This window comes from Crocodylus porosus, unplaced genomic scaffold (genome assembly GCF_001723895.1).
Source record: "Crocodylus porosus isolate Cpor-Errol unplaced genomic scaffold, CroPor_comp1, whole genome shotgun sequence".
Lineage (NCBI taxonomy): Eukaryota > Metazoa > Chordata > Crocodylia > Crocodylidae > Crocodylus > Crocodylus porosus.
In genome coordinates, this window is record NW_017728906.1 from 62596779 (window position 1) to 62621342 (window position 24564).

At 40.9% G+C, this 24564-nt stretch overlaps 1 protein-coding gene across 5 annotated transcripts in view; it reads left to right on the forward strand.

The window, feature by feature from the left end:
• PHKA2 (phosphorylase kinase regulatory subunit alpha 2) overlaps positions 1-24330 on the forward strand; it is a 56998-nt gene extending 32668 nt beyond the window's left edge. For 2 of the 5 annotated variants that reach the window (XM_019529226.1, XM_019529229.1), the window contains 13 exons: positions 946-1034; positions 2470-2603; positions 4592-4748; positions 7327-7406; positions 7645-7723; positions 7860-7989; positions 8639-8740; positions 9477-9595; positions 11936-11989; positions 16549-16719; positions 18921-18974; positions 21563-21763; positions 23413-24330. In XM_019529226.1, the coding sequence (XP_019384771.1) occupies positions 946-1034; positions 2470-2603; positions 4592-4748; positions 7327-7406; positions 7645-7723; positions 7860-7989; positions 8639-8740; positions 9477-9595; positions 11936-11989; positions 16549-16719; positions 18921-18974; positions 21563-21763; positions 23413-23586 (1544 nt within the window). In that variant the 3' untranslated portion in view covers positions 23587-24330. The other 3 variants (XM_019529227.1, XR_002099808.1, XM_019529228.1) reach the window with 3 other exon arrangements.
• Positions 24331-24564: the final 234 nt, after the last annotated feature.

The window sequence follows — 24564 nt, forward strand, 5'->3', positions numbered from 1 at the left end:
ATATTATAGATTATATATGTATAATATATAATTATCTATAAATATAACTATATGTAGATATAGATGTATATCTGTATCTAATAGCTATATAATCTCTATATAGATATAATATAGATATATATATATATTTTTTTTTTAGTAATTTGTGAAATGGATGTTGTTAATGCCAAAAAATGCAAATAGATTTTAATAAATTCCAGAAATAGAAGGACAAGTGAAAAATGTGACTGTTAAAAATAATATAGTAATAATATACTGACTATATCCAGGAACCATTCAGTTTTATCCATTTTCTGTGTATAAATAGGCATGTAATCAACATAGTGCGCCTTGTCAATTTGAAGTTAATGGAAGGGTTCTCATTGACTTTAGTGGGCATTGGAGCAGGTTCCATATAAATAATGTATAGGTTAATATTGTCCACGTTTACTGAGCTTTCTTCTTTATCTTTTATGTATAGTCTGTCCTGGACTGTGAGAAACAGTGTGAAATAAACAGTGTATGTGCTTATCTTAGCTACTAGGTTGGTAGTACAGTATTTCACTCTCCCTCTGACCTGTGTTCTGTTGTTTTAGGCTGTTTGCCTCAATGAGGTCTACTTATGCTTACAGTTTTAAGTACATGCTTCAAATGCATGGCTTAAATTGGGTCAATAGATTTTAACATTTTTGAGGAGCAGGCTGTCTCTCAGTAGACACTAGGATAGCATAATGCAGCCCCTGGGCTCCCTGAGCCTTTGGGCACCATCAGATCATAAATCATATTGGATCAGCTTGTGCTAAAGAAAGGAAGACAAACTGCTGAGGAGTTTTCTTTGAAGCTGCATGTGCCATGGCTTTCTAGAGGTGTTTTTAACACATTTACCTCATAATTCTTTTTACATGGGTGTTTGCATTCCTTCTACATGTTTTTAATAATAACGTTTTTGCTTGCTTGGCTTTTCAGATGTTTCCATGTCTCTCCCCACCAAAGTTTTAAACACTCACCGGAAATCTCTCAATCTAGTTGATTCCCCACATCCACTTAAATTAAAGGTAAGCTGCTTAAATGTTTATGCTACACATAAGTGGTAAGCTGTAGAGTTGGATTTGGAATGATTACGTGGCTATTAGAGGATTCCTCTTTGTTTGGATATTACTTAACTGTACATTATTGTATTAAATGTTTCCTTTTGTGGCTCTGAAACAAATAGTAAAATAACTCGCACTCACCTTTCAGGGGCAAATCTGACATCACCTGCTGCTAGGCAAGTGCAGATTGATAGGCAGTAGGGTTAGAGCAATGTGACACCAGTAGAACTGGGGAAGGAGAGAGTACTCCCCATATCCTGTCTACCCTGGAGCTGCATTCCTAGCAGTGCGTGGGGTGGAATTGTGAAGTACATGAGCAAGGCTGGTAGATATGTCACTCAGTGGATCCATGAGGCAAAACCCACAATAATGCAGAGATAGTTGGCTCCAACAGAGTGGTTAGAGAACGGTTCAGGGGAGGAACCCCCTTGGTCACGGCCTGTCTATGCAGGTGTTATACAGGGTACTGGTAGATGGTTCAGTATATATTCGTTATGTAGTATTCTCAATAGCTTATTAAACTGAGGCTTTCTTCATTTACCACATTTTTTGTGTTGCCCTTATCTGATTTGCTGACATGTTCATTTAATTCCTGGCATTATCTTTTTATTCAGTAAGAACATTTTTGATAAACATCTTCACTTTTATGTAGGCAGAGGTAAAGATATACATGGAAATCAATCTAGTTTCAACTAAAATTTGTTAATTGAAAAGGATTAATACCCATGCACTTCTAGTTTTGAAAGTAGTAGAAAGTCACAGGAACATAGTTTGTTTCCTGCGTTTATATAATTTCTAGTTGTTATGGCCCAAAACAGGTTTCCAGTGATGAAATCCCTGTTGATTCAATGGGACAGAAATACTGTATTTTCTGACATACATGTGCCACAGAATATATGCGCCTTGTTTTTGAATGGAAGAATGACGGAAAAAAAGATCTATCTTTGTAGTATATAACTGGGTAGTAGCAGCAGGTAGGGAGCCCAGACTGTTCATTACTTTATTCCTATGAGTTGTGTGCAGATTTTACTTTCACTTTTGCCAGTATCTGGTAGAAACTGCTCTTACTGTAATTCTCACACGTACTGTGCACTTCAATTTATAGCCTCTTTTTGGGGGGAAAAAGTATGTGTTGCATGTGAGACAATGCAGTATGACTTTTAAAGGAGGGGCTCTCTATCAGCTGCTGCATTTTCTGGGACTTAATCTGTCATTATTTTTTCATCTGCACAAGAGCTTAGTGCAAAGTACATAATCAATTTATATTTCAGATGAGGAGGTGCATTAGTGTGTTCCTTTTCTTGGCTCCCTCTCCATAGCCAGAGAGTTCGAGAACTATTTTTCTCCATTAGTTCTTTCAGGTACTTGTATTTTGTTTTCTGGTTTTTTTAATAATCAGGATCCTGAAGCTGTTTTACATTTACCCAAAGATGCTCATGGTGATTTGGATTGTGAGAAATTAGTTGAACAGTTGAAGGAGTGTCCAACACTACACGATCAAGCAGATATATTATACATCTTGTATATAATGAAGTAAGTTATTGATGGATGTTTCTCTGCAATGTCCCTTGCACATCTGGAAGTACAGTATGTGCACGACTGCCCTCATACAAAATCTCAGTAATGATTTTAAGCTTGCACTTTATAGGAAGGCTTGTAGGTACCTTAAGTACCATGATGATTTTCCTTGAAATATATTTAACGTCAAACATACATATATATGGATATACAGATATACAGATTGTAGGTGACAAGATGGTAAACACAGCTAATAATAAAAGCAAGAGTGTTCAGTATAAGAATATGAACAGGCATTGCATGTCTGAAACAAAGCTCAGTGAAATCAAATACGTAAGCCCTCCATAAAGGCAAAACCTAGGATCTGATTCATTATTATTGTTGTTGTTGTTGTTGTCATTGGTGTTGTTGTTCAGAGTTAATTTGCATAAAGTTTATATGCAAATTGGAATGCACATGGATATTTCCAAAACTTTTGGAGAAACTGTAGACATTTGTTTCAGTAGAGTAGAGTGCATCCCTTTTTTTAGGTAGGACACATTTTAATATTTGACCATTTGTTTTGTCTGTATTTAAGTGAACGATTGGCTTAAACCCCAACACTTCTCAAAATCCTTTGGGGAATGTCTACTCCAAGCTGTTGAATGTAGCACAGTAGACCTGTGACTAAACAGGTGATAAGAATAGGGCCCTAATTTAATCCAGAGTCAACTTGTCAGAGATAATTTTCTAATGCACACATCTGGGTGGGTTTTTTTAAATAATAGTAATTATTACTCTTATTATTGTGGGAAAGCTATGGGATATTAGCAGAGTTAGCTTCACTTGCTGCTGGACTTTCCAAATGCCCCAAGGATTGATCTTTTGTTTACTTTTCTGTCCTGTTTTTCACAGCTGGGTCTTTCTGAGCATGTCTAGGAGATTCATTTTTCTGCATCTTCTTTGTCCTGGATATCATATTTATACATTTCCACTGAGGAGCCTTGTTACTTGGCTACATATAACATTCCCTTCCCTCCTTGTCTTATGCCTTTGTGACAGCAACATCTTTTGAAAAGCAAATCCTCTTTGATGCACCCTATAAAAATAGTTGAAGACAATTATCATGATATTATGAAACATAGACAGCAGGGAGCCAAGTTCCTCACCATTGTGCTGCTTCCTGAAGTAGATCAGGAGAGGGAGAAATGAACAAAAGAGATTTTTTACAGCTCCTCTTTGTGCCCTTTCCTTTCCGGTGTTTAGAAATGTGAAAAGTTATATATATCCTTCCAAGAAGGGCAGCCTTAGCTCTGTTTCTCCAGAGCATCTGGATTTCTGTAATCTGTTGCTAGAGGGCAGAATTCTCATACCCAGGCCTCAGTTACAGAAATATAATCACTGGCTCTTTCAGTACTTTTCTCATGACAGCAGCAGCACCATAACACCTTTCCTGTTACCTGAAGGAATACAATCTTAATAGGACAAAAAGTGTGGAAATTTGATTAACAACATGACAAAGTCCAAAGTGAAAATATATTGGAAACCCCTGATACATCTCAAAAACTGATGCAGTCTTCAGTGTGATTGGTGAAGGCTATTCTTCTAGGTTTCTTCTGCACAGTATTGTCCAATATGGCATCTAAGTACCTGCTTCACTTAAATCATGGGAACAGTTCCACTGACTTTAGTAGAAGTCCTGACATGCCTGAAGTTAAGCAGTTGCTTAAGGCTGGGATTTTCAAAAAAAAGTAAGGGGGATTTATATGCCCAAATCTTACTGACTTCCAGTGAGGGCTCAGCTTCTCAATACTGCTTTTACAAACTCTTTTCCTAAGTAATCTGCTGGATTAGTATTGGACAGCCTGACTCAGTATTGCAAGGCTCAGCCTATAAAGGGGTTTTGCTTTCTATGTTTTACCATCTGCCCTGTCTCTGGACTTAAGATCTTTAGTTATCTGTTGTTTTTTTGCTTCTGGATGCATCTAATCAATGTCATCTTTTCTTTGTTTCTCTTGTGGCAGAGGTCCTGACTGGAATACAGAGCTAAATGGACAGTATGGAGTCACTGTTCGTTGTCTGCTCAATGAGCTCTACAACAAGGCAGGCCTGAATCAAGAGTGGGGTTTGATCCGATACATTTCTGGCATGCTTAAAAAGAGAGTGGAAGTCCTGGCTGAGGTATAACAAAAATAAAGGTTGCATGTCACTTCAGTAAAGGGCCTACATTTCCCAAAACATGATGATTCTTGAAGAGTGTGTTTGTTAACGTTCAGAGGATAATTCAAAGGTGGCCTCTGCTTGCTGCCTTCTGGTTTTGCTTCACAATAATGTGTTAAAGCAAATAGTGTACTTCAGTATATTTTAGAAAAGCAGCAAAACATAATGATATCCATCATGCCTGCCTAGAACTTTTCTGAGAAGCAGGGTAAAACTTGAGAGAGGTTGCTTGGGTATTTTAAAGAGTTGAGGATTATAGATTAATGAAGTGAGAATGATAGACTCAGAGGTAAGGGAAGAGGTTAATTAGTGCTTTAAAAATGTTTTGGAAACCAAAGTGTTCACAATGGATTACTTCAGTGCCGACAACCCCTGGTCATAGACAAGTGCAGAAACACAAGAAAAAGGTGATCTGTGCTCCAAAAACCCTAGAGCAATACAGTAGAACTATGTTGAGTTGTACAAGAATGACAAAGTATCTGGAACTAGATAAAGTTAATAATGGAGTTTGATTATAGACAAGTTGATTTCCTTTCTGCTGTTTGTAAGCCTGTCTGTCAGGCTGTGTTTACTGTGTTGGTTAGGGACAACCTTATGGCTGCCCTCACTCTCACCATTTTTATGGAAAATCCTTAAGCTCAGCTGCCAGCAGCAGTCCAGCCTGACCTTGGAAGTTCTGCTGATTCACAACCTGGGACCTTGCCTTCTGTTAGCCTGCCCCTCCCCACAGTGTGTTTTGAACTGTACCCAGATCCTGCAGTAATTCCAAAATGTCCTGTGCTTGACTTGGAGTTAAGCACAAAAGTAGATACAAATAGTCTGCAGATTGATTTCTTGAAGAGCTTTTCTTGAGGACTAGGTATGTAGCAACTTCAAGGCAAGATACACATGAAAATTCAGGACAATTTATTCGGCTTGGGCTGTTTGAGGGTTGACCCTAAATTATTAGTGTAGACTTAAATTTACCTGCATGTGCCAGTTCATGGTAAGGTGCCAAGAACTGATCCTTGCTATTATTTCTAGCCGTGTTTTAGGCTGCTGTTTCAGCCTATGTAATGCCATGTTAAAGCTGTGACTGTCATTCAGCGAATGTCCTGTTTTGATAAAGCTAGTTCAGCTCCAAAACTTGCAGATACTGTATTGTTTCTCCAAATGTAGGGCTTGCTGTTGGCTTGTCCCCCTGAAGGGACACAGTAGACTAGCTGGTTTGGAGCATGTCTAAATTTTAAGATGATAGGGGCTTCACAGTCAACTAGGCAGAAGGTATTTGTTTAATCTCCCTGAAGGAGGTGTCCTAGGTTCCCAAAAAAGGGGAAAATACTGCTCCACTGTCACCAGCTTCAGTTCAGGGCCCTCTGACAGTTCAACAGGATCCAGCCTACTTTTATAGACTAACATAAAAAGTAACACATGGCAGCACCTATTTAGGCATAAATTGGCTATATTTTGAAAGTATGCAGTCATTCATAGGGTGGTTACTTGCTATAAAATGTTTTTTCCAAAGCATCTATTTTATCTTGTAGATAACGAAGTGAGGTGCAGAAGCAGCAAGCCACAGGGCTGGCTGCACCTCCTGCTCCTAGCCTCCTTCATCCGCACCAGCAATGGCAGACCACACCAAAGGAGCCTGTCGGGACTTTAAAGGGCACCTATACACATGCAGAAGCTGCTCTGACATGCTGTAATTACAGCACGTTGGAGCAGATTTGATTAATTGAGTCTGCTGGAGCATGGTAATTACCACACTCCAGCAGACTCCAGCGTCATGTGTATAAATACCCAAAATGTTTAAAGAGCATGAAAATCCCTCCTCCCATACCCTTCCTGGTCAGAGGCCAGTCCTTTCCAATCCTCTGTCTCCCTGCTCCCCTGCCTGCTGCTGCTGCTTTCTCCACTGTTTGGGGCTGAGGAGCCTCCAAACCCAGCTGGGCTGAGTGGGACAGCAACAGGATGGCTGGAGACTAGTTCTTCCCCACCACCCTGCTCAGTTCTGGAGCAAGCCCATGGCTTCTGAGCCCTGCCCCCAGGACAACAGAGAAGAGGCAGGCAGGGGAGTGAGGGAAGAAGTGGGGAGGAGTCATGAGCAGAAAGGACAAGGGAAGGAGGATTGTCATATGCTTTTAGAGCCTTTAAGAAGTCCCTGGAGGCCCCTGTGGTGCACTCCAATCCAAAATAAAGGAGAAGCCATACTACTGCACCCTCTCTGGATCCACCCCTACAAGTAGTAACATTACAGTAAGAGTTGGAATATTCCCATAGGTCTCTTACGCCGCCCCCCTGCACCATTGCTTTCATTGGGATCAGGGTTGGCTTTCATTGGCATCAGCCGGGGTTGAACTACAGTAGTTCCATTGACTTCATTGGAGCTATGACAGTCTACTGCAGCTGGGGATCTTTCTCCAAATATGTGTCCCTTAGCAAATTCGTCCATAATGAAGAATTCCCATAGGAGGGGTACGCTATCACCTTGAGTTAAAAAAAAATTTCCCCATCAGTTAACAAAGGCCACTCTCTTGTTTTCTCTGTCATGCTTTAACAGGCTTGCACAGACCTCCTGTCGCACCACAAACAGCTCACCGTAGGCCTTCCGCCTGAGCCTCGAGAAAAAACTATCACTACGTAAGTATTACCTCCTCCTAAGTGTATGTATCTTGCCTCTCCACATTTCTGTGGTGTTGTAATGGTTCCAAATACTGTGTTCAGAAAGAATAGTGAGTCTTTTGCCTGGAAGGCCTGTTGTTATAGCAAAGTTGTATCATAACATGAATCTTAACAAAGTATCAAAACTCATTTTAATGCATGTACAAAATGACTAAGCATCACGGTCACTCTTAATTGTTTGATTCACTTTTCCTAGGCCTTTGCCACCTGACGAGCTAACAAATCTTATTTACGAAGCCAGCGGACAAGACATCAGTATTGCAGTTCTTACACAGGTAATAGGTATAAAAGGTGCAGGAAGAGTGTTCCTCATGCTGCACCTAATTGAATGCCTGTTTCTTGTGCTGTCTGTTTATGGTAAGCGTCAAGATGACTGCCAATAAATAGCTGTCTTTTAATTTGCTCCCACAGGAAATAATGGTGTATTTGGCAATGTATGTTAGGTCACAGCCCAGCCTTTTTGCAGAGATGCTCAGGCTCCGCATTGGATTAATAATTCAGGTGATGGCCACTGAGCTGGCTCGGAGTCTAAACTGTTCAGGTAAAGCCATTTGTACCTTTGATATGGTGATTTGCAGTAAACAAATACCTCTTCCCTCTCCACCCCAATGTTAAAAGGAATGATATATGCTTCCCTCTTAAAAAAAATCAAGTTAAATTATTAAAATGCCCTCTTAAGTGAACATTCTAATGCAACGTTCTTATGTGCGGATGTTATATAACCATCCAGGAAATATGAGAGGTAAGAGTTTTTATGGGTGATATCTTTTATTGGACCAGCTGTATATTTGGGTTAGACAGATTTAGAAAAGCTTTTGGGTATCACAGTACCATTATTTAGGTCTCTGGGAGAGAAGCAAGCACAGCAGAGTTAAATAGTGGTGGAACAAAGATGCGTAAAGCTCCATATGTAAATAAAAACAGAATCCATAAGAAATTATCAGGTAGCTAACAAACAAGAGATGTAGTAAACACCTGATTAGCAGAGAGCCGGATATGTCAGGAGTACCGTTATCGTCTGTGAAGTGCAGAGATGAGCAAGTATCTGGTAGATTATAATGGACCATAAAGTCATTGTCCAGGTTAAGTCCCTGGTCTTTAGAGCCTGATAGGCTAATCAGTATTTTTTCCTTGCTTTTTTTTCCCTTGAAAATTGCTGTTTGACTAATGGAAAATGTTGTTTTTACTAGGTGAAGAAGCTTCAGAAAGCTTAATGAATCTAAGCCCCTTTGATATGAAAAACCTTCTGCACCATATTCTGAGTGGAAAAGAGTTTGGTGTGGAAAGAAGCAGTAAGTATTCTTTTTGGGTCCTTGGATGTATTATGACCAGGGATCCTGTTTTTCTCTGATTTAAAAAAAATCCCCAATTTTCAGATTTAAAAATAACCCCGAATCTACATTTTGATTTCATTTTAATCACAGAAAAATGTAGATTTGGGGTTACTTTTTAAGTCTGAAATTGGGGAATTTTTTATCAAAGAAAATCAAAATCTATCATTATGCCTTAATGCTAAATGACAGCTATTTAAATGCAGAGTTAATTTTAAGTTGTTTGTCAGCAGCAGTCTCTGCTTTAAAAATGTACTTAAAAGTATACAGATCACTTATGGAACATAGTGATTTAATTTCCCAAAACACCAAATGTGATTATTCATTCCAGTTTCCAAATATTATTCAGAACTAAAGAATTTTGAATCCAGCCTTATTATAAGGCAACTTAATCATATCTGGAGAGGTCTGCAGAAATATGTGAATTTTCTGGACAAAAAGAGTAAGCTAAGCATTGTGGGTAGATTTGTACCTACTGTGTTTTAAAGATGACAAGCAGTGCCACAAGTCAGGGAGGCTAAGGTCGCTGTCGGGGCTAGCCAAAGTGCAAGAACTAGAATGGCCTCCTGTGTAGGAGCATAATAGCTATAGGTTCCTTGTTCCTGCCTTCCAGCCATTGATTTGTGTTTTTTATTATTGTTTAAACATAGTGAGTGGCTGCATTTGATGAATAAAACTGTCTTGCTTCTTTCGTTAGTGCGGCCTCTAGATTCCACTTCATCCAGCCCTGCAATTTCCATTCATGAAATGGGGCACACTGGAGCAACTAAAACAGAGAGGAGTGGCATTAATAGACTAAAGAGTGAGATGAAACAGGTGAGGGCCCTGTCTGAGTACTTCTTAGGTCGTCAAAGGATTGAAGAAACAATTAAATGTCCTGAGTACAAAGGGGAGAGCAGTTTGCAAACTGAATGTTTTATTTCTAGCTTCAGTTACATTTGTGGTGAGTTGCAAGAATTTCCTTTTTATTTACTTACATGTAGTATAGTTGGCTGTTAAAAACAAAAAAAGGAAAATATTTTTAAAGAAATGTTTCTTTTTTTAATGCAAATATTCAATTTAGAAAAAATTCAGCCACCTGTAGTCTTCTAAAGCAGTAAAGGCATCTGAATTTAAACTGAATTCTTGGTTTTATTAAATAATATGAATGCTAAAAATCTTGGATTCAAGTAGTATTTTGCACCACAAAGAGGTATACATCAAATTGACACATGGGTCACGTTAAAGCAGTGATTCTCAACCCAGGGTGCCATGAGATCCTTTGAAGGGTGCCCCAGGGTATGAGGAGATAAGCATGCACAGGATCAAGTTTGTCCCTGCTTCGACGATTCCCCCACTCCCACTGCCCTGATCCCTACAAGGAGGTAAGCACTGTAATATATACATTAGTTTTTGAAATTGGATGCCATAATGGAGGTGTTCCTTGAGTTTAGTGAGGAGTGCCTCAGTTCCACTAAGGTTGAGAACCACTGTTAAACCTATGTTCAGTATGGCATTTTGCAGGTTGGAAGGAAAAGAAACATTCTTATCTGAATAGGCATAGGGATTTGTGTACTATCCCAATTCATATACAGTATGAAGTACATACCAAGATGGCTAGAGTTTTTCTGTGCTGGTTGCTGTATTTAAACATCCTTGAGAAGTATAATACATTCAGTTTTTATTTACATGACGGAATTATTTGGGTTTTCTTTCTATATATTTAATTGCAGACGAGTATTGTATTCTAGATGAATAGCAGGTTAAGTGCTGATGAAATAACTAATGCAATGTAGGAATGCATTTTAACCTTTCCTCTTACTATGGCATTATATAAACTTCATCCTAAAATGTGGGAACCAAGAAGCTTTTTGTGATCTGAATAGAGAACACTGCAATGTTGACATAGGAAATCATTTAATTTATTATTACAGTGCAGTTTTGCTTATGAAACTGCTGTTAGATTGTAGTTATAGTCAAAAGGGCTTATATTTCAGTCTCTGAAAATCTTTAATAATTGATACAGCTATACAGATTAAAGAGTATGAATATCAGTAGCTCACGTCAAATTGGCAGCACCTGACTTGAGTGTTTTCCTACTTAAAGACTTTCTGTTCTGCTTTTGATTACCCAACCAGCCACCAGATAGCAGTGTTCTTACGTTGTTCTGAATACAGATGCAGCACAGTAGCAGCTATGCTGAAATGTAATGCAAAAAGATGCTTCCTGAGATTATTATCAGTTTGAAAGAGAGATGCCATTTCAAAACAGAAAAAGAGTCATGTATTTCTACTGCCATGCCATTAATTTTCTATTTCAGCTGATTCCTGCTAAGACTCATTGAGCTATCAGGGATAAACCCTGACTCCAAGACATCAGTTTGACAGTGAATATTCTGCGTCTTTAAATTTTTGTATTCTACTCTTTATGCGCCACTTTTCTAATATGCTGGCTACCTCCTGTTTGCACTGATTTCTGCAGGTGCTCAGCATTTCTGAAAATCAGGCCCATTAGTCTTGCAGCTTGTCTGTAAGGTGCTGTTAAATGTGGTTTAACTGAAAATAAAGATATTGGGAATTTGCTCTAGGTATCAATCAGTATCTGACCATTTCTGTTAGTGTGCTGCATCATTAGTTTTGTTAAGCATTGCCAGCCTGCCTGTCTGATTCCAAAATATGGGATAACTTTTAAGTACTAATACAGGCTGTTGACACTATAATGGATACTGAATAAAAAATAGAAACTTGCAGTGCCAGATCTGCGTCATGTGGAGACTGCCTTTTTTATCTCTCTTTTTATATATATATATATATATATATATATATATATATGTTGCCTGAGGCAGATTCTGTGGAAAGCTTGTGGTTCCATAGCAACGGGGAAATGTAAAAAATCAGAAAGTCGTCAGCGCTAAACGATCTCTCAGCTTGCGATTTCACTTACAGTGGTGTGAATCAAGATTATCCTCTGATGGCAATGGGATTGCACTGGTGTGAGGAGTGCACACCACAACCATTCCATAGGCCAACTAATGGAATGGGTTTTTTTGTATGAATGAAGGCAGTTTAATCCTCATTTGCTTGCTTCCTTGCTTGTTTGTTTTTACACGTGTCACCTTGTCTTACTTCTCTCCTGGCATAGTCGTCTGACTTGTTGGTTTTTATTTCTGTTTTGTAGTTCTTTTATGGGGGCCATTCCATGACCAGCAGCATACACGCTTCCAGGTCAACGGTAAAACACTGTTCAGAGACTTGCAATCTGTTTTTCTGCTTCCTCTGCGGGGAGTGACCTACAACAGGCAGCTTTCCCCTTATGGAACGTTATTTTCCTTTCTCCTTTTTTTTCCTTTCCTTTTTTCCTGAAATTCTGGTGGGGGGGTCCCCCTCATCGGGAGTGAGTTCTCATTTCCAGTCTTTTGCAACTAACGTTTAATTTTCCACGTTAGTGTTTTTAAACTTTAGGTGTTGTGCTGAAATGACCTACTTGACCGCCCAATTAAATTGTTTGCCAGCCCTGAATGTTTAGAGGTAATGTGGAAATAGGAGTGGCATCCACTTTATTTTAGAGGTTTATAATACATTTTAATTAATAAAAACGGACTTGTGGTACTGGTCGAGTAGGATGGTGGCAGCATTCCTCTTACAATATGGTCTTTTCTAGCCCCATTGCGATGCACACCCAGGGACCTGGGTGAAATTCCCTCCAAATTCATGTGTACTTCTGGGCCTAAGTAAGAATTTTAAATTAGGCTGTCTGATTTTAAGTTTAATGCATATGAAATCGCAGTTTAAATCACTGTGTTGGCTGTAGAAGGGTTAAAGTGACAGCAGTTGTGCTACTCTCTCGCATCCTTATATGACCATGCCAACGTAACAGCTGCATCACAGCAGTTTATAGTGGCTTGAGCATAATTGTTACACCCTTACATGATAGGCTAGTAGCTAACCTAAACCCTATATATACAGCAGCCTGGTTTAATGACAAGTACAGGTAATGACAACAATATGGAACTGTCATCAAAAGTTTTGACCCTTGTTTATTAATTTTCTGATTCAGATTCTCAAAAGTAAATTTGTAAAATTGTTTAGTAGGCAGGGGTCCTGGTTTTCTCTGATTTAAAAAAAAAAATCCCCAATTTCCAGATTAAAAAAAGTAATCCCAAATCTAAACTTTTCCATGATTAAAATGAAAGACCACTAATATATATCTACACATCAGTTGTGTTTCATTTTCATCATGGAAAAATGTAGATTTGGGGTTACTTTTCTTAATCCAAAAATTGGGGATTTTTTTTTTTTATCAGAGAAAATCAGGATCCCTAAGTCTCACAAATAAAAATGTTTAAACCAGTCCTATAAATCTAATTTGGGTAGCCTGTACCAAACAAGACACTGCTTAAGATAGGAAAAGATAGAAATTTTTCAGAGGACCTGTGGCAGCTGCTTGGTTCAGAAGTATCATTCACTCTGTATATTTGACCAAGATTTTTTGGCCAAATCCCAGTCCAGTACACAGAGGTGAAGTAAATCTCTTAAGTAATGTGGGTTTGTTTTCCACCTGGCATCCTTTTACGCTGAAGTCAGCAGCAGCTTTTTCTTTACTAAGCCCTCACTCTTAAAGGGTGGTAGCTGTTTATATAACCTGTTATTTCCCAGTATGCTCTGCAGCAGAAACTTGTGTTTTCCAGATAGCCACTGTGGCTCAGGCCCTCAAATTCCCATCATATTTTAGCAGTTGGCAGAAGCCTCAAAGAGGATAGTGCTGGAGGCCTCCCTTAGCTGTCCTAAACTGATGCATACCTCTACGTACACACAGAAATTGTACTTTGTGGTGGTGACTGCTGGCTCCCAGTGGAGGGAGACCAATTGTTGCGCCTCCCGAACTTCATGGAATGTATTGTCACAGGGATATGTGCATTTTTATACTTGTGGCCTATCTCATGTCCCATTTCCGTCTGCATAGGAATTCTGTTGCAATGTTCCCACGCACAGAGGGACAGGATTCAGTGCCATTTTGTCAGTGCACTTAATTCATATGCAGAGTTGCAAATGAGATGCGAGTAAACAACTGGTTAGGACTGGCACAAATGAAAGAAGTCAATCTGTGTAGAGCAGTGATGCTCAACTTGTTTCCCTGGCAAGCCAGATGGGAAGTGCCCAGCTCATCCACAGGCTGGATCCAGCCAGTGGTCCCAATCCAGCACCCAGGGCAAGCATGGCAGGCACTATCCAGCCATGAGAAGGGGGCCAGGGAATAGGCCAGTCCCAGCATGGCTTCACCAGGGAAAGGCACTTGACCTGGCCCTGCAAGAAGGGAGGGGGCATGGCCAGGCCCCATGAGACAGAGCAGGGTGTGGCCCATCTCTGTGGGGGAAAAGGGGTGCTTGGCCCTGACCAGCCACGCAGGGCTTGGGGTTTGGGAATTTGGTGAAGGGGAAGCTGGCTGTATTAATGGCCACCACTCCCCTGCCGCCAAATTTCTGGAGCCCCACAGGCCAGGTGCAATGTCTCCATGGGCCAGAGGTTGAGCAGCCCTGGCATGGAGTAATTTTTACAGCCCTGGTACATCTGCATTATTCAAATGTTGTATCAGTCCATGTGAAGTGAAGAGGGCAAAGGAAAGGATTTTTATTTCCCCACATTGAGTGAAATGAAAACCACGTTCTCTTTTCAGTCAAACACGGCAGGGCAAACATGACCATTCTTGTTTGGCTCCCCAGTGCCACTGATGCACAGGCAGTTTAGATCACATCTGTGCCCTGGGCGGGAGGGGGTAGAGTTTTCCAGTATTTTGACTCTGCAGTCCTTACTCAGGCTGATTCCCACTAGCTTCACCAGCAGTTTGACTTAAAAGGGTTTCAAGATTCAGATCTCAGTGAACTCCCCCCATGTGCCCAGCTCTGAGTGGCTCTAGAAGAGGATACAAAGAGCTTTCCCTGGCCCCAGATAGAACAGGGCACAGTGCAGTTAAGTGATATCATACAAGAACGTCCAGAAAATGTACGGTCTCTGCTGGCTCTGGGAACATTTCTAGATGGTGTTACAACTTTAGGTGGTAGATCACTGTCCTCTTTAATTCTGTCTTGCTGAAGCCTGCATTAGTCAATAATAGCAAAAAGATAAACAGTGATGGTTCGTGTAATGAGATTGAAGTACAGACAGGGCAGGGAAAGATGATTTTCTAAAACAGATGTTGGCCAATGTGCACCCCAGTGTGCAGCAGGTTTGCTGCAGTAAGTGCCTCCCAATAAGTGTAACAAAATTACAGATCCTATATGTCACCTGAGGCTAAGCTTGAAGGCCATATCAGACGCACCCACAGACCCTGTAATATCTTATTTTTTAGCTAGAGCTATTGGTGTGAATTCATATGGTCTGCAGACGTGCCAGTTAGGGCTTGTAACTATCACTGGACAACTAGCTCTGGGCGGCAGGATTCTTAACATTCCACGAAAGACATCGTGATGCCAGCAAATCTCCCATTCTGTCCTCATGTCTCCCAAGGAGTAGAGTCCTACAGTGGATGTTTCCTTTCATGTGGTTTGAAGTCATACCTTCACTAGCTTTAGGAGACACCCGAGAGAGATGCTTTTGCAGCTGTCAAGATGCTGGAGAAATCCCTACTTGGAACAGGGATTTCATCCCATATGCTATATTAGAATGAGGGACAAATGGATGGTTTGTGATTCAAAATAAGCCTACAAATTTGCTTATCTGTTCTGTTCTGTTCTGTTCTGTTCTGTTCTGTTTAGTGTAACCTGTTTTGCATGCCTCCTTCCTTTTCTCTGTCCTCCTCCAAACCTCCATTGACCTTATAATAAAAGTATTGACCATGTTTCCAGTTGTTTCAGATTGCTTTTAACACTGTTTGCCTCCAACTCTACCCCAATAAAGGCTGATCTTATAAGTGGAAGGGGGAAGGGGTGGAATCAGTACTTGTAGAGAAGAACAAGAGGGGAATGGGAAGGGAGGTGTTGTAAAGACAGTACAGAGTGACTTATTTCTGTTTTCATCAGTATTATGGTGGCAGTATTACTGAGAGTTTAGTCTGTGGGGTTGCTCTATAAATACAGCCCACTGGCTGAATTCGGTCTGCAGAACCACTCTGTCTAGCCTGTTGGGCTACCAGTGAGCCACCAAGGGTTGTGGGGTGTGGGCTGCTGCAGAATTTGATGCCTCTTGGCCCTACTGGCTATGGCTATGGGTGGCCAGCTTGGCTTGCCACTGGGTGCGTCTACACGAGACGTTTGTTGCTGTTGCACAGTAGGGTCATAAACAATCTGTGTGCCACCAGGACTGTGCAGTACCAGCAGGTACTGTGCAGTCATTTAGCACTTGCTAAAACAAGTATTAAATGACTGTGCAAATGTCTACTGTGCAGTAGGGCATGTGTAGATGCACCCACTGACACTCTCAGATCTGCTGCCACAGGACCCCTATCCCCCACCTCCACCAGACCTCATGCCACTTTTGGACCTGCTGCCAGTGACCGTGTTGGCCATCCGCATGCCCTGAGCTGGGCCTGGCCTATGAGGAGACCCATAGTGTGGATCCAGCTTGGGGTCCCAGGTGAGCTTGACACTCCTGCTTTATACGGATCTTTACCTCGATTATTGGAGAAGGCTTTCTTTCCTAAGAGAACTGGATGCAGAGCATCAGGTCAAGCAATGATAAGCACGTTCTATCAAGATTTTCAAAATCAGTCAGTAATGTTGCTCAGAAACTAGCAAAATGATGTAACATGCAAGAATTAGTGTTTGCAGTTTAACAAGTGGTCTGTGTCTCTTGCAGAAAGGCAGTAGTCCATCCTCTCCCACTAGTACTTCGTCCCTCACGGGGACTAGTGTAAATATCAGCTGGGATGATCGTCAAGGGCAGTGGCTCCGCAGAAGAAGGCTTGATGGTGCCATTAATAGAGTTCCTATTGGGTTCTATCAAAAAGTCTGGAAAATCCTTCAGAAGGTGAGTTGATGGTAATACAAGGTGAGAGACAAGTAGGCTGTATATAACCTTGCATGGATAGTATTTCAGATGCATTACGTACTGTGGATTGAAGGTAGTGCGGTTGGAAACTAGTATTTTGTGGGAATATCTGACTAATACAAAAAAGCTCTACTGAAACGTGTTTGCATCAGTGTATTTCTTCTGAAATTCAGCAGAAAACTGTGACTGACTGATTACATTCTACACATCACATTTCCAGTGTTTCGCATCTTAAACTGGTCATGGTCATTGTCACACCCCAGTTCATAACTGAATGGGGAAATTGGAGAAGAAGTTGTTGCTTGCTCTTTAAAAATGTCTAAATTCTGCAATATTTTGTAGTGTCTATATTCTAAAGCCAATTTGGGCTCTGCTAAAAAATAATCCCTGAAGTTATTTCTAAGTTCAGTATGGTGTGGCATTTGAAACAGTGTGCCCTAAGAAACGGTATGAAAAGGAGATCATAAACTCCCACTGACTTCAATTTGACTATCAATTTGACTTTAAATTCTGCCCTTGTGATTTGCTGTTAGGGTCAGAGTGTTTACAAGCTACTCTTGCATGCTAGAAAGTAGGAATATGTGCTACATGTCCAAATAGTCCAGATATTTCACAGTTTTGAGCCCTAATAGGCTTAATCAGTGCCATGAGATATGGAATTCTTTGTGTATTCACTGCCTGGGCTTATTAAAGTGCTACTGTTAACTTAAACATTTGCCTTGGGGTGAAATTAAACAACACCTAAAATTACCGAACATGAGAGAAATGAGAAGTAAAATGGCTTTTCTTTGAACATGACAGCACTCTGTATAGCCAGCATGTCCCTGTTTCCATGAATAGTCAGTTATTTTCCCTAATGTCTGAGTAATTTCCACGCAGCAACAAGAAAAAGGAAACAACTGAAAATGTAACTAAATTCAATTGTAAAATTGTCAACATTTGCCAGGCAATTTAATTTAAGTTAATATACCTAGCTTTTTAGGTTCCTTAGGGCTGAGTAGCTATCTGATTGATGTCTGGCATATTAAGCCTTAAACCAATTTAAGTTTTGAACATTACCATGGAAATAGCTGGGCATTAACATGCTTCCATATGTGAAAAGCTAATGCTGCCGAGCTTTCTCTGTGTGAATTTTTCTCATCTGAAGACTTTTCTGGTTCCTCTGTATAGTGTATACCATTTCTTTCTTGACCTACTTTACCTGAAAATGGTGTTTGGTCAGATTTTTTTTTGAGGCTTACATGAATCCTGTTAAATCCGCCCTAAATTTTTGTTTGCTCATCCTCTTCTCATCACGATTCCCAAAATCCCTTTAGACCATTAATACCTGTCCTCTCATAGTTTTCCTAGGCAAACTGTGTGTTTCTAGCTTCAGTCCTTTCCTCAAGCTTATTTTATCTGGTCCCTCAGCATTTTTGTTGCTCGTTTCCAAAGAATTTTTCATTTATTGCTCTTATGGGGCTGCTAACTGCCAAGGGATCTTTTACTAGCGAGAGAGCGCTTTTTATTTTTCACAGACAGCAAGTGTTTTTATTTGTTACAAACAACCCATAAGACAATGTTTCAGATTTGCCTGGGAAAACAGGCAGGCAATTTCCCCCCACCCCCCAAAAAGTAACTTGGGCAAATAGTGTTTCAGTGTAAGTGCAGCATAGGGTTATTTACATTATAGCATTCAGATGTCCTCTCTCATGGTTTTTTGGTGTTGTTGCATGATTATTTCTTCGGCAAAAGTGAAACAACATGTTGGAGTATCACTGTTTTTAAAACTGTTGGATATCACAGAGCAACTTTTCCAGGAAAAAAAAAACTGACTGAAGTCAAAGGGAATGTGAATAGGTAGGGAGACCATATGTCCCAGTTTGTCTGGGCCAGTCCCGGATTTCACAGGCTGGTCCGAACCAACTGGTGAAACTGCAGGGGCACGAGGCACAGTCCAGTGGGGAGGCGGAGCGGCATGGTACACCAGGCAGGCAAGCGCTTTTGCTACTGCCTGCCTAGTACTCCATGTTGCTCCAACTGTGCCTCTGCCTGCAGCAGCACCGCCGACTTCACAGTGGGGGAAGAGGGGGCAATGTCCTGGATTTCCTTTGGTCCCATATGCTCACCCTATCAATAGGGTTTGGGTTTCTTTTTAAGGGCCATTTTTAACCTTTATTAAATTAATGTTTTTGTTTTAGTGCCACGGGCTGTCCATTGATGGCTATGTTCTTCCTTCTTCAACTACACAAGAGGTACAGTGAAATAATGAAGCCTTCCTAAGAATCTGACAAGCTGTTTTACTCTATGGCACAATGTGTAGTGCGTTCCTCTTTGCTGTTCTTTTGTTTTAAAACACTTTAATTAAAACTACAGTGGTAGTAATAAACTTTGAATCTTAATTAAATAGGACTGCCCGAATGCTTAAGAGACTGGGATGGTAGGTTCAGATTATATTCACGATGAAATCCTGAAAATACTAGGCCTACCTCATCAGAACAGGACTTTCTATGTTTAGAACACATGAGATTTGCTTTTTTAAAAATTTCTGTAGTATACCCTAAAGTGCTTTACCATCCATTTTACTTTCATCCTACTTTCATCCTATTTCCTATGTGCATTAAAAAAGAAAAGTTATTTTTAACCACAGGCAGTGAGGTAAGAGCTCTGCATCTCAAGTGAGTTAATAATTGCACGTTCTATTTTTAGAAACAGTTTTCGTGTTTGAAATGTATAAGAACAGTCCTTGATATTTAAATGTCTTCAAACCCAGCTACTATTCCATTTTCCAGGAAAGCTGCAACAGTAAAAGATCCGTTTTATTTCCTAATGCACATTCAGTATTTTTCCTCTTACTGTTTTGTTACTCTTAAAGAAGGGTTTAAAAACCATACCCTGTTTAAGGTAAAATAGAGGGCAGCAAATACAAACATGAATACTAGGAAAATGTTCTGATTTGCTGAAATTACACCAGCTATTTCAAATTCTATGACTGCAATCAATACATGGAGATTTCTAACCACAAAAACTTGATTATAGAATAATGGTGGCTGATCACAATTTTGTCTGTTTACATGGATGCACTTTGTCTTTACACGTCTTTGTTTGGTTTGGTGTAATGCAAACAACTCGCATCCCCGTCACGAGGCACTTCTGGCAGATTTAAATATGCCATTAGAAAATGAATAGCTGTCAGTAACAGTACAGCAACAAATAAGCTGCAGTCGTGTAAATGCCCTGGTCACCAGATTTCTATCATTCTTCTAAGCCCCAACCCTCTGTCCAGTTCTTCCCCTATCACATAATCAAGGGGAAGACCTGGCAGCGTGCCTGAGAAGTCAACAAATTTGTGCTATTTCAGTGGAAGATCAGGTACCCAAGCCTGCCTGCCTTTGTGTTAACTATTCATAGGGGATGCACTCTGCTCAAGACCTATTGTCAGTGCAGAACGGCTGTGCAACCCCTATATTTTTCTTCTTTTGGCTTTTATTTTTGTTTAGCATCCTAGTCTCTGAACTAACCCAGCTTCTCTCCACCACCACCCAAGCCACGTGTCAGCTCCTCTAAGAGTTTTGACACCATATGACATCATTGTTCTCAGGGCATGCACAGACTGGAATGGGTTCAAAAGAGGAGGGGGGAGATGCTGCTCTGTAACAGTCTCCTGTGCAGGAGCCTGTAGCCATGCAAATGCAGCAAACCCCTGCTTTGGATGCAGTTAAAGTTGAGGCAGTTTAGCAGGCTTATATGCCTGTAGGTTCATGCACACACAGCCGCTAGAGCATAGCAGCTCCCATGCACTCTTGGAGCAGCTCCCCTTCTGTGCATGCCTTCTCTGCCAGTACAATGGGGAGCAAGCCATGGGCTCGTGTATTGTGGAGTCGACAGATTCATTTCTTGTCTCAATTTTTTCACTGATTTGTACTGGACCCGATGACCTTGTAAGGTCCCTTCCAGCCCCTGGCATCTATGAATCAGTCTCACAGCTTTTGGAGGACAGCAGTGCTGCACAGACGGCAGGCTGTCATTGCTTTTTGTATTTCACCAACTTAGGATATTTGAATCTTTCAGTTTAGGCAGAAAAAAAACGCATGGATTTTCTGCCCACATACACACCCTGCCCCCGCTCCCCCCCCTCCCCACTTCACTGCTTCCCAGTTGTGTCCCTCCCTGGATAACACCCGCGCAGGTTTGCTGGCAGCTGCACTGGATTATTTTTCATTCCGTTGTGGTACCAGCAGCACGGAAAGAGGATGACATTTTCTGTTGTATTGCAGCCCTTTCTTTTGTGGAACTGTGTTCTCTAGCATGTAGACAAATGTAAATTGGATTTGTTCTTAGGCCTGTCAGACCTAATTTTACTGTTATTAGGAATTGGGCTAAATAAACCTTGCCTCCTGAGGCTACCATGTCATGTGACATCTCCATAGCTCTGTTAGAGAAATGAGGCTGTTCTCTCAGCCGTGTAGCAATTGGTGGTTATTTTTAAATCTCTACAGTACCATTTGCTTTGTAAACAATCTGTGATCCAAAAAGATGGTCGCAGGAAATAACATTATGATCAAAAAATGAATTTGCAAATTAAGCGCTCAGTATTTCTGTATGTAAGGTCTGTGTGTGATGGATTGCAACGGAGTGACAGTTTTCTAGAAGTCAGATAAACCTTTTGGCCTATGAAGTCCAGGGCCTGCAAAAAGTGTTGCAAGCACAAAGCTGTATTCACACAAGCAATCTTGTTCACTGCATGAGTCGTGTTGAAAATATCAACAGAACCTGAGGCTTTGGCCTCTATAGTGTTTGTCAGTTTTGCTTTCCACTAATTTAACCAATCTTGACTTGTCAGATGACCCCTTGTGAAATCAAGTTTGCTGTGCATGTGGAGACCGTGCTGAACCATGTACCCCAGCCTGAGTATAGGCAGCTGCTGGTGGAAGCTATTCTTGTTCTCACACTGCTGTCAGATGTAGATGTGTCTAGCATTGGGGGCATCATCCACGTGGATCGAATAGTGCAGATGGCTAATGATCTGTTTCTCCAGGACCAGGTGGGTACTGTTACCTGAGGGCAGGGTTGGGCTGTGTTTTCTGTGTGCATGAGACATTCTCTTCCCCATAAAGAACAAGTCATTTAAGCTTATTCTTGAAATACATACAGAATATTAAAACCTCTTCAATTAACAGAATTAAAGGGACACAGTCTCTCTGGGGCAGGTTTTCACAGTTTTAATGAAGAAATATTTCCCAAAGTCTTAGGGTCAGATCTTGTTCCATCTACTAGGTTTTCAAATGTGAAAGGTTTCCACCCTGCTCAAGTCCCTCGGGAGCTGTCACCTAGCTACTTTTGTAACACACCTGTGTCTTATCCTTGAGAATCCACTCTTAAACGCTTCTTTCTGTGTTAGCAGTTTGTCAGGGATTTGAACAGGGTGAAACAGCATGGCTTTAAGACATTTATCTGCCTGACCAGGGGAAAAACATTTGGCCCCAGCAACCTATTGAAAATGGTTTGCTTCACAAAACCATTCAACTCAACAAGCCACTGTTTACATTGAAACAAATTATGTAGTCTTATGTCACTTGAGAATCGGCAGAAGAAACACAAAGTAACCATCTAGCCTGATGGTTCCCAACCTCTTTAGACTCAAGACCTCATTGGAAAATGCCAGCCATTAGCTTTTACTAATTTTTTGACTATGGGAAAATAATAGAGCAAATCTTCTGTGGTAGAGAACTCCGAAAGAACACAGCAGGTCTGAGTGGTTTTGATTATGAATTCCTATTTGAAATTTTTGGGGCCAGGTAGAGACATTACACTTTTACCAGTATAAGCGATCCGAAACTGGTCTGTACCAGTAATAGAACAGAAACTGGGCCCGCATAGACTGGTTTAGAAATGGCGAACCCGGTCTAAGGCTTGCTGCCCACCCCCATCAAAGGGAGAATGCGTGTTCTGTTCGCTACTGATCTAAGCCACACCACTTACAGAAAGCTGCGTAATTTCAATCGATTCCACCTCAGACTTTTTTAAGTATTTGTAGCTAACCTGGGTCTATCTAGTGAATCATCTGTAAGTGTTTGTACGCCTAACCATGCCAATATTAAGCAGCACCCTATGGCACCTTTAAAAGGATCTTGTGGCACCCCAGGATGCTACAGCAGTCTGGTTGAGAATCACCGGTTGAGTTTCTAATGAGTTCTGGATCCCTTAGTGCAGATAAACTAGACGTTCCCCATCAGACTCAATTAATAGATCCTGTTCTGACGCACTGTAATTACAGCGTGTCGGAGCAGCCTCCCTGCACATGTACAGGCACCCTAAGGCTCCTGCTACATGTTACGTATATTAAAAAATGAACTGATAGATTGTGTAAGAAGCTTAAACTGGCCACACATGCAAAGTAATTGTCGTGTCATAAAAATATCCAACCAGCTATAAAAAGAGCCAGCCCAGCTAGACAGTGCTTGAAAATGTGTAACCGCTCTATAGCTGGTTTCTGTCCAGCTTTCATTTAAACACATGGCAAGGCCCCGAGTAGCATACATTGTCATCTGCTTCTGAGTAAGAAGCAAATGAAGGAAGACTGAACTGTTTTCAGTGCAGATACAGGAGTGGTCATGAGCTAGTATTATTTTGAAATCTGAGCGTAGATATCAGATTTTCTGTGCTCCTGCCTTTTTTTCCTCCCCTCCACAGAAATCATTTGGAGCAACTGAAGGCCTTCTGGAGCAAGACCTGGCCACAGGAATATGCCTCTTCTTCTACGACAGCGCTCCAAGCGGAGCGTATGGAACAATGACATACCTAACAAAGGCTGTAGCCTCATATTTGCAGGACTTCTTGCCTAGCACAGGCTGCCTGATGCAATAACTTATACTACAAAATGAAGGAAAATGGTAGAGCTGAAGCAGCTCTTTTTCCTTTCCCTATTGGAAGTCATTTTTGCAGTTACTGTCTGTGCGCTACCTCAGCAGTAGACCCTGCTCATCAGAACATGCGAACACCAACCCGTAGGGAAAAGCCGAAAGTGAAATCTGACCTGCTTGCAGGGACTTCGAGAGACGATACAAATAATGAGGCCTGTTCTACCCAAAAAGCACACATGCAGTTCATATTAAATTGGTAGAACTGCACACCTATGCCAAGGAGAAAATAGATCACACTGAAGATAAAATAAGAAAACTATCACTGGCATAAATCTTCCAGAACAAGGGAAATGTATTCTTCTGTATATTGGATAGATGAGTTTTCTTTGTGTGTCCTTATGTTGATGTTGCTGTGAATGGCTAAAGCCTCCTTCGTTTGTTCAGTTTCCTTGGATGTTTCAGCATTGTGTTTAATAGAGGTAGAACCTGAGTCTGATCTGGTTGCGTCTCCATGAGGAAAATGAGTAACCTTAGTTAGGTCAAGCACGAGATCAGAGTTCTGGCTCTCCTAAAGTGGCAACCTCTGTCTGACTAGATCGCCGCTGACTTTCATCCAACTGAAATCTCGAAGTTGAGTTTTTCCAAAGCATCAGATGCTTGTAATAATCCTGAGTAGATGAATAAATAGCTACCTGTAGATCCCAAAGGAACACTTATACTCAGGCACCCTTTCTCAATCCCTGGTTTTTTAAAAAGCAGTCCACCATAAATGGCTTCACAGATTAGAAATACATAAGTATCCCCCTTCTATAAAATAAGATGTAAACTTAATGAAAGTAGGGATTGGATATTTGTTGAATGTCCTTCAAGGAAACATTTTTCTAATTACCAAATGCTGCCTAGAAGCTACTGCTGTGCTCCACAGTGGGCAGACTGCCCATTGAGTATGTTTAGATATGCACAACGACCGTGCTTCCTGCTC